Genomic DNA, 10,699 nt, shown 5'->3' with positions numbered 1-10,699 from the left:
TAGGCAGAAGCAGGCATAATCCGGGGCAGGCGAAGCCTCGGGGCCACGCCCGAGAGGCATTTGTATTTAACTTTCAGCAGTTCAGAGCCCATGATGGCCAGGTTACCCACTTGTGGACTTCCTTGACCACTTAATTGAGTCAATCTAACCCTCACCTTCTCTCTCCTCTCACTCCATTTAACGGGTCAGGTAGCCACTAGGGCTTCCTTAGCCTATCAGGCAACCTGGGGACTGAGTCATTCAGTCAGTTACCTATCTGGTGGTCACATCTGCCCCTGGGGTCATCCCTTTACTGGGCCACCTCGGCCCATCGGGACCTGTCAGTCCTTGAGCTCCCTCAGGCCCCTAGGCTGGCCAGGTCGCCTCAGTGCCACGCCTCCCTAGCCCGCGATTCGGCCTGCACATTACGCTTTGTTCCCAGAAGCAGGTTTTCGAAACGCCGCTCCCTCTCGGCTCCAGCTGTTTTCCTGCCAGCGCTGGGAGACCCGGCAGCCGCAGCGCCCCCAGCGGCGCGCAGCGGCCCAGGAAGAGAGTGCCTACCGCCGGCGCCTCTTCAGTCTCCTCCTGGAACGCGGGAGCGGGCGAGACCAGCCCCCACCCTGATCGTCGCGACGGTGCTCCTGATTGGCTGCGCTGTGTGACGTAACGGGAGGGCCCCGGCGGCCGCCGGGAGCCGGAGCCCCGCGCGTGCGCAGACGGAGCGCGCTGAGCGGAGGGGGAGGTGGCTGCCGCTTCTCCCGCGTCCGCCATTTTGTTGCTGTGGCTATTGGGAACAAGCTGGGCAAAAGCACCCCGGAGGCGCGACGCTCCTTCGAGTTCGGTGCCTCGTGTGACGGCGGGGGTCGGTGAAGACCCGTAGAGCTGGGGCGCCGGCGCGTTCCAGGCTGGGAGTCACTGGAGGCACCCCTGGGACGCCGAGCAGTCCGAGAACCCCGGGGTGGCCTCCGCTGCGGCTCGGGTTTGCCTGCCCCGACCCCCCGGCTCTACCCTGCATTCCCGGGCGGTTCTCTCCGTGTGGCGGCCCGGAGCAGGCGGGCGGCGTCGGAGGATGCTGCGGGCCCGGAGCCGAGAGGAAAGTGCTGGCCCAGCCCTCTGAGCGCTCCTCGAGGTGTGCGAGAGGCCCTTCCTCGGCCCCAAAGCCGTCTGCCGGGCTAAGGCGTGCAGAGCAGGCGAGGACAGCCGCCGCCCCTACCACCGCAGAGTCCCCGGCCCGACACCATGTCCTCCGCCAGGTTCGACTCTTCGGACCGCTCCGCCTGGTACATGGGGCCGGTGTCTCGCCAGGAGGCGCAGACCCGGCTCCAGGGCCAGCGCCACGGTATGTTCCTCGTCCGCGATTCTTCCACCTGCCCTGGGGACTATGTGCTGTCGGTGTCCGAGAACTCGCGGGTCTCCCACTACATCATCAACTCGCTGCCCAACCGCCGTTTTAAGATCGGGGACCAGGAGTTTGACCATTTGCCGGCCCTGCTGGAGTTTTACAAGATCCACTACCTGGACACCACCACCCTCATCGAGCCCGCGCCCAGGTACGCGAGAGCCCGCCCCGACCGCGGAGGAAGGTCGAGGACCGGGTCGGTCGAAGAGTGTTTGTATAGGGGGGAGGGTCGCGCTTGAACCCATATTCCCCCCATTCTGAACCAAATTATTTTCCAGAAGGCCTTCCTAACGGAAAGCTAGTGTCAGGATCTGGGTCACTGGATAAGAGGATGCGTTTTTTTTTTTTTCTCCCCTTACGAGGCTTTCTCAATGTGAAGAGGATGCGTTTTGAATCTTTAACGGTGGTTGCAATGCACGCTTTTTGCCTTGCGTAACTTTCTCTGGGTATAATACTGATGCAGGGATTTGTTGGTTTTTCTAAACCTTTTTTTTTTTTTTTTTTTTTTTGAGACGGAGTCTCGGTGTGTCTCCAGGCTGGAGTGCAGTGGTGCGATCTCGGCTCACTGCAACCTCCGCCTCCCGGGTTCAAGCCGTTCTCCTGCCTCAGCCTCCCGAGTAGGTGGGACTGCAGGCGCACGCCACCACACCCAGCTGATTTTTGTATTTTTAGTAGAGACGGTGTTTCACCATGTTGGCCAGGATGGTCTCGATCTCTTGACCTCGTGATCCGCCTGCCTCGGTCTCCCAAAATGCTGGGATTACAGGCGTGAGCCACCGCACCCGGCCAAAAACCGTTTTTAAGCCATAGACTTCTTTGAGAATCTGCAGATAGCACCCCCACCCCTCCCCGCCAAAGGCACGTACACACGTTTGCACACCATCCCAGGTTCTTGTACTCCCTCCAGATCTCTGAACTCCAGGTTAAGAACTCCAGGACTGCAGCCTTTGGAACAGTCGACAAAATGAAAATGCTTTAGCGTTTAGAAACAAAAAAACCTTTAACCAAAATATCAACTATATATTGATACTGTGGTGCCAAGTTTGAAGCAGGCCAGACACCACCACTTTTATAGTACGTTAATTACAAAGATAAGAGAAGGTGCATTGGCTTCAGCGAGGATATTTTTTGGAAAATTTATTTCATATTTTCTCCCCAAGGACCATTAGCAGGCCAGAGATCAGTCTGGTTAATTTCCAAGGTGGAATTAGGCTAGAATGTTATTAAGGAAAATATTTGAATGACACTTAGTTGTATCCTAGTTCAATTTCAGACATGCTTTTTGTGTTGTCTAATGACTTAGTATTTCTTATTTTAAAATTAACGCAAAGTGACCAAGCATTCTCTTTTCCAAGTGAAATACGTTATTTTAATTGATTGGTTGCTTTAATTTGCCTTAAGTGTTTTAGCAGAGATTTGCTTTTATTGTTGTGTTTGCCCTGTAACACTTTGATTTTATCAGGTTTCTTTTATTTAAATTATCCCAAATTTGAATTGAAAAGTTGCCTAGAATTTTTAAAGTAACAAACTGGCCAGTTCATTTCTTAAACATCTATTTTAAAAGGACTGGGTGTTGTACAGTTTTTCCAGGGTTAGATGTTTATGACTTTATGGATTTGTCGACCGGGTATTACGCTAAACTTTAAACATTAAAAGCTATTATAATTGAGGACACCAACTGTTTGCATAGTGGGATAGAGATAGAAAAAGAAAAAGCCATGATAGTATAATGACTATAAGATTAACTGCTGAACTAAGTGGACTTTAAAAGTGGGGAGAAAGTGATTATAAATCAAATACTATATAACAAAGACCAGTACGCCAAGAATCTGATTGGTGAAACCTGCGGTTCCTGGCAGATGCTGGTAGTTGCAGTCAGCTTTGAGCACAATGTAATTCCAATTTAAGGAGTTGAGAATCTTAGAACACACTGTAGTGAGATTTGTAATATGACTGAATAAATTATTTGTCTCGTTTGTGAGAGTGAATTATATAATTAATACCAGGCATTCATTAAGCCATGCATATGCTTACGTTGAGGTGATGAGTACTAATAATACAGCTGTTTCAAAAAGCGAGTTAATGTGTGGGTGTGGTAGCTCACGCCAGTAATCCCAGCATTTTGAGAAGCCAAGCCGGGCGAATCACAAGGTCAGGAGTTCAAGACCAGCCTGGCCAACATGGTGAAACCCCGTCTTTACTAAAAATACAAAAAATTAGCTGGGCGTAGTGGCGGGTGCCTGTAATCCCAGCTACTTGGGAGGCTGAGGCAGGAGAATCGCTTGAACCTGGGAGGCGGAGGTTGCAGTGAGCCGAGATCACGCCACTGCACAGCCGGGGCGACAGAGTGAGACTCCGTCTCAAAAAAAAAGAAAAAAAAAAAAAAAAAGGAAAAAGTTAATGGCTTGAATCTCCTTCTAGAGGAAGGAAAAGAAGTACGCGGCTTCTCTCTATCCACAGAATCGCCTCCAAATTTTCTGTACATGCATGTATCTTCTTAGAGAACAAGCATGTAATTCTGTCTTTGCCCCCTTTCGTCCTTCCTTTACTGCAGCTCTACGAGGCTGCTCACTTTTCCCCTGGTAGCCATCCTTCCTTACTCATACCTTTGTACCTTTGCACCTTTGCTCCAGCTGTTGGCTCTTCATTGACTGCCTTAACTACACCTCACTCTCCATCTGTTGAAATCCTACCTGTTGTTCCAGTCCCCTCACAGATTATGGGGCCTTTGTCAGACCCTCCCCCTCACGTTCAGCTTTGTTTCTCCTTCTCTGTGCCCTCTGCCTCAGGCCTGTTGCTTTACTTTAGTTTTTCATTTTCCTAGGTATCTCTGAAGGAAATCACCATGCTGGTTGAATTAGATCCTGGCTGAGTTTACTTTGTTATACTGAATCTTTGAATTGCCACTCCCAAGCCTGGTTTTCATGGCTTAGGTTTAACATGTTATTAGCCTTTTATAGAAAGCTAGTGACTACTAGAGCCTGGGCCAAACGGAAAACTCAGTGTAATGCTTCTTTGCATCCCAAACAGGATACATTTAGTGGCTTAACTTTGCAGGCATCAAAACGGAGCTTTTAAAGCCAGAGTTTCATGCCTCTTGGCTAATATTTTGGTTTACCTTGCATAGCTAATGTCTTACTCGAAATTTAAGGACTGGTGGCTTGCATTGTTATAGTCTTACCCTTTTTATTGGAATGCTTCATAATTTTTAATTTTATATTTTTATTCAAATGTTTATAAGAGAATTATAACCCAGTGTAACCCAGTGTAGGTACTCGGAAAGATGTGTGACAGACATACTTTCTCCCTATGGAACTCCTACTGTAGTGAAGACAGACTGAAAAGTAGAAAAATAAAGTACTAGTAAGATCAATAAATGCTATGAAGGAAATAAACCAAGGCTGAACGAATATAACAGGAGGGACCTACGTGGGGTGGCGTGGTCAGAGAAAGCAGGAAGCTAAGACCTAAGGGTAAAGAAGAACCCAGCCTAGGCAAGGCTTGGCCTGAGAGGAGAAGAGCCTTTCAGGTTAAGAGAAAAGCTTATGTAGATGTCTTGAGGTGAGAAAGTCCATTGTGTTGGGAGTGTGTTTCTTTTCTTTCTTTTTTTTTTTTTTTTGAGACGGAGTCTCACTCTGTCGCCCAGGCTGGAGTGCAGTAGCGCGATGTTGGCTCACTGCAAGCTCCACCTCCCGGGTTCACGCCATTCTCCTGTCTCAGCCTCCTGAGTAGCTGGGACTACAGGCGTCCGCAACCACGCCGGGCAAATTTTTTGTTTTTTTTAGTGGAGACGGGGTTTCACCGTGTTAGCCAGGATGGTCTCAATCTCCTAACCTCATGATCCGCCTGCCTCTGCCTCCCAAAGTGCTTGGGATTACAAGCGTGAGCCACCACGCCCGGCTTTTTTTTTTTTTTTTCTTTTGGAGATGACGTCTCACTCTGTGGCCAGGCTAGAGTGCAGTGGCCCAATCTCGGCTTACTGCAACCTCCGCCTCCTGGGTTCAAGTGATTCTCCTACCTCAGCCTCCTGAGTAGCTGGGACTACATGGGACTACAGGCACCCGCCACCATGTCTGGCTAATTTTTGTATTTTTAGTAGAGACAGGGTTTCACCATGTTGGCCGGGATGGTCTCGATATCTTGACCTCATGATCCACCCGCCTCGGCCTCCCAGAGTGCTGGGATTACAGATGTGAGCCACCCTGTCTGGCCTGGGAGTGTGTTTCTTTTTTTTTTTTTTTGAGACTGAGTCTTGCTCTGTCGCCCAGGCTGGAGTGCAGTGGCGCAATCTTGGCTCACTGCAAGCTCCACCTCCCGGGTTCACGCCATTCTCCTGCCTCAGCCTCTCCGAGTAGCTGGGACTACAGGCGCCCGCCACCACGCCCGGCTAATTTTTTTTGTATTTTTAGTAGAGACGGGGTTTCACCGTGGTCTTGATCTTCTGACCTCGTGATCCGCCCGCCTTGGCCTCCCAAAGTGCTGGGATTACAAGCGTGAGCCACCGCGCCCCGCCTGGCGCCCCGCCTGGTGTGTTTCTTAAAGGAGAAAGGGGGACATATAAAATGAGTTTGGAGATAAAGATCAAGGTCAGGAATTGGGTTTTTATTTAAAGTGCTATGGGCTCCAAGGAAGGAATTTGAGGCAGAGGAATGACCTGGGGCTGTTACTATAATCCAGCTACAAAATGATGGTGACTAATAGTGACAGTGGAGCTGTGACTTGGAGATGCCTATTTTGGAGATAAAATTGATTTGCTGGTGGGTGGGGATGAAGGGAAAGGGAAGAAGGGATGATTTGGTCTGTTGTAACTTTGTATCTTCTGTGTTTTTATCTTTAACTGCTTTTTGTATTTGTGGTATTCCTATGGTGGGTTTTATTTTATTTTTTATTTCATTTATTTTTTTTTGAGACCAAGTCTCCCTCTGTCCCCCAGGCTGTAGTGAAGTGGCGTAATCTGGGCTCACTGCCACCTCCACCTCTGGGGTTTAAGATTTTCCTGCCTCAGCCTCCCTAGTAGCTGGGATTACAGGCATGCACTGCCACACCTGGCTAATTTTTGTATTTTTAGTAGAGACGGGGTTTCACCATGTTGGCCAGGCTGGTCTTGAACTCTTGACCTCAAGTGATCCACCTGCCTGGGCCTCCCAAAGTGCTGGGATTACAGGTGAGAGCCACTGCTCCTGGCCTAGCTCTAGTGTTTTTTTATTTAATAAGGGCTGTTTCCAGTTTAACAACAGAATGCTTCAGAAGGTAGCTTGCTTGCTTTGACATTTTCCATTTCTAGCTTATGTCGATAGATAAATTCAGGCTACGAAAAAAATTAGAAGAAATAAAATTTTACCATTAAAAACTAAAGGAAGTTGGCCCTTCAAGAAAATATGTATTGCACTCAGCAGACTTTGAGCATTGCATGTACCTGGTAATATGGAACCAACATTGAATCAGACAGCCCTATCATGTTTCTGAGGAGCTTACTGGTTACTAAAAAAAAATTTTTTGTTTTTTGAGACGGAGTCTTGCTCTGTCGCCCATGCTGGAGTGCAGTGGTGGGATCTTGGCTCACTGCAAGCTCCACCTCCTGGGTTCATGCCATTCTCCTGCCTCAGCCTCCTGAGTTAGCTGGGACTACAGGTGCCCGCCACCACACCTGGGTAACTTTTTGTATTTTTAGTAGAGACGGGGTTTCACTGTGTTAGCCAGGATGGTCTCGATCTCCTGACCTCGTGAACCGCCCGCCTGGGCCTCCCAAAGTGCTGGGATTACAGGTATGAGCCACCGCGCCCGGCATATTTTTTTTTTTTTTTTTTTTTTTGAGACAGTCTTGCTCTGTTGCCAGACTGGAGTGCGGCGGTGCGATCTTGGCTCACTGCAACCTCCGCCTCCCGGGTTCAAGTGATTCTCCTGCCTCAGCCTCCCAAGTAGCTGGGACTACGGGCGCACGCGCTACCACACCTGGCTAATTTTTGTATTTTTAGTAGAGATGGGGTTTCACCATGTTGAGCAGGATGGTTTCTATCTCTTGACCTCAGGGGATCTGCTCGCCTCGGCCCCCCAAAGTGCTGGGATTACAGGCGTGAGTCACTGCGCCCGGCTACTGAAAAAAAAAAAAATTAAAAGGTTGGCTGTGCTCAGTGGCTCATGCCTGTAATCCCAGCACTTTGGAAGGTTAAGGCAGGAGGATCGCTAGAGCCCAGGAGTTTGAGACCAGCCCTGGCAAGATAGTGAGACCCCATTCCTACAAAAAATTAAAAAATTAGCTGAGCATGGTGTCATGCGCCTTTAAGTCCCAGCTACTTGGGAGGCTGAAGTGGAAAGATTGCTGAGCATGGGAGGTCGAGGCTGCATTGAGCTATGATCGTGCCACTGCACTTCAGCCTGGGCAGCAGAGCCAGACCTTGTCTCAAAAAATGAACGAATAAATGAATGTAAGTTGTATATATTTAATATATTTAATTTCCATGCGTGGTAAAACAGCTGCGGGAGAACTGAGAAAGGGTGCTTAGTCTAACCTGAGAGCCCAGAAGAGGAGCCTCACACACCTGTGAAGTAGAAGCCAATCCCTGAAGGGACAGGAGGAAACAAGAAGCATGGTTGTGCCTCCTCCTTACATCCCCTGTTCTAAATATTTAAGAACTGAAATCTAGACTTCCATAATTTGGAATGGGGAAAGGATTGCCAAATCAGCATAGGATTCAACACTGTGAATAAACCCATTTGCATTTCTCCTGACCAGTAGTTAAAATCATGTGAATTTGATTCAGATAAAATACAAGAACATGGCCGGGCGCAGTGGCTCACGCCTGTAATCCCAGCACTTTGGGAGGCCAAGGCAGGCGGATTGCCTGAGTGCAGGAGTTTGAGACCAGCCTGGGCAACGCAGTGAAACCCCGTCTCTACTAAAATACAAAAAATTAGCTGGGCATGGCGGCGTGCACCTGTAGTCCCAGCTACTCGGGAGGCTAAGGCAGGAGAATCACTTGAACCTGGGGGGTGGAAGTTGCAGTGGGCGGAGATCATGAGCTGGACTCCATCCTGGGCGACAGAGTGAGACTCTCTCCAAAAAAACAAAAAACAAGAACACTGTCATTATGCTGAGAATAGAATCTCGTCCAGTTAAGAGTTGTGTTCCCAACCGGGCGTGGTGGCTCACGCCTGTAATCCCAGCACTGTGGGAGGCTTAGGCGGGCGGATCACGAGGTCAGGAGATCAAGACCATCCTGGCCAACATAGTGAAACCCCGTCTCTACTAAAAATACAAAAACTAGCTGGGCATGGTGGCATGCACCTGTAGTCCCAGCTACTCCGGAGGTTGAGACAGGAGAATGGCTTGAACCTGGGAGGCGGAGGTTGCAGTGAGCCAAGATCGCGCCACTGCACTCCAGCCTACCAACAGCGAGACTCCGTCTCAAAAAAAAAAAGAGTTGTGTTCCCATGGAAAGTACTAGTAGCCATTTGATTTGTGACTTTTAAGACTCAAATCCACAGAATTGTGACCTAAATTTTTCCTTTTGATCTGAATGATTAGACTAGATTTATGAGGGTCTTTAAGATTAAAATATTTTAATTCTGGGCTGGCCGTGGTGCCTCACGACCGTAATCCCAGCACTTTGGGAGGTCTGGCAGGTCGGGAGTTCGAGACTGAACCTGGGAGGCAGAGATGGCAGTGAGCCGAGATTGCGCCAGCGCCACTGCACTCCAGTCTGGTCAACAGAGCGAGACTTCGTCTCGGAAAACAAAAAACAAACAAACAAAACATTATTTTAATTCTTTCAGATAAGTAAAAGGGGGCACAGCCTATTAATTGGGAGTTCAGATTAACTTGAGTTGAATCTGAGCTAAAATCATAACAAGTTGGGTGGGGCCACCAGGCACATAGCAACTCACCTGGAATGAACGTGACAAGAGCAGTGGAAGAGGGTGAGAAGAGGCTTCGAAGGCGCACGCTCAACGGTATTCGAATTCTGTCACACCAATTTTGTGACAGAATTAAACCAGAGTTAGGTAATTCGAATACCTGAGCTTTTGTGCTTTCAGAAACAAAAAAGGAGGGAAATAGGAAAGGGAAGTTCTTTGATATATGGAGGCCTACTATATACCAAAGCTCACTGCTAGACTGTTGGCATCTAATGGAAATAAACCATGTTTTTGTTTTTGTTTTTTGTCTTTGAGAAGCTTTGGTCTATTGAAAAAATTAAAATAGAATGCCATGACAGCTTAAAAGCAAAAGTGATCAACTGTACCTAAGAGGTGGGAAAAGGCTTGAAAGAGGAGATGCTCTTCAACTGATTCTTTAAGGATGAGAACAAGTATATGAGGTAGAAGAGGTGGTGGCAGTGCTTGCTGGTAAAGACACAGTTATAATTAGCGTAAATGATGGGCAGGAAGCTAGGAAGGAAGGATAAAGCCAACTTGTAAAGGGCCTCCTCAGCCTTGTAAATGAGCTTAACAATGGGAGCCATCTAAAGTTTTTAAAAAGAGAACTGTCAGATTTTAAAAGGAGAACTGATGAGTTTTACTTTTGAGAAACTGCTCTGGATGGGAAAAGATCTGAAGGACTAATTCTGTTACAGGAGAGGGACCCTGAGAAACTGAGCCAAGATCAAATGCCATAGGAATGTAAAGTGGCACATAGAAGGTGAGGGGAGAGGTATGATGACTTCAGAGAGGATTGAGTGGTGCCTTTGAGAGAAGAGAAAGGGATTAAGGTGGGGACGTGATTCTTTTCAACAGGAAGAATCTTTCTTTGAGGTACCTGCTGGAAGCCAGGTGGTATTTAGCAATCTGATGGGTTTGTTATGGAGAAGAGAGGTAAGGGCTGAATACATATAGATTTGGGAATCTCATCTTAGATGGGATCACCCAGAATGAGCAGGCAGAACAGGAATAAGTAGAGGAAGAGAAGCTGTGGAAGGAGAGGCAGCCACAAGCATAGGAGGAGGAGCCATTAGTGATGGCCTGAAAGCCCAGGGACAGAAGGGAGGGGACCTGGGCATTAAATGCTGGTCAGTGATAAAGAATGGTGGTTACTGGCCGGGCGTGGTGGCTCACGCCTGTAATCCTAGCACCTTGGGAGGCCGAGGCAGGTGGATTGCCTGAGCTCAGGCGTTCGAGACCAGCCTGGCCAACACAATGAAACCCTGTCTGTCCTAAAATATAAAAAATTAGCCGGGCATGGTGGCATGCGCCTGTAGTCCCAGCTACTGGGGAGGCTGAGGTAGGAGAATCGCTTGAACCCGGGAGGCGGAGGTTGCTGTGAGCCAAGATCGCACCACTGCACTCCAGCTTGGGCGACAGAGCAAGACTGTCTCAAAAAAAAAAAAA

General features: G+C 48.5%; 1 protein-coding gene across 1 annotated transcript in view; it reads left to right on the top strand.

Moving 5' to 3' along the window:
* The first annotated feature begins 691 nt into the window (after positions 1-691).
* The window catches only part of CRKL (CRK like proto-oncogene, adaptor protein), a 38,655-nt gene continuing 28,647 nt past the window's right edge, over positions 692-10,699 (top strand). Inside the window, exon 1 of the mRNA XM_032139032.2 lies at positions 692-1,529. Coding sequence (XP_031994923.1) covers positions 1,219-1,529 — 311 coding nt within the window. The 5' untranslated portion in view covers positions 692-1,218. The remainder of the gene's footprint in view (positions 1,530-10,699) is intronic.

Source organism: Hylobates moloch, unplaced genomic scaffold (assembly GCF_009828535.3).
Source record: "Hylobates moloch isolate HMO894 unplaced genomic scaffold, HMol_V3 SCAFFOLD_19, whole genome shotgun sequence".
NCBI classification, from domain to species: Eukaryota; Metazoa; Chordata; class Mammalia; order Primates; family Hylobatidae; genus Hylobates; species Hylobates moloch.
Note: the sequence above shows the minus strand (reverse complement) of the source record. Positions and strands in the feature narration are given on the sequence as shown.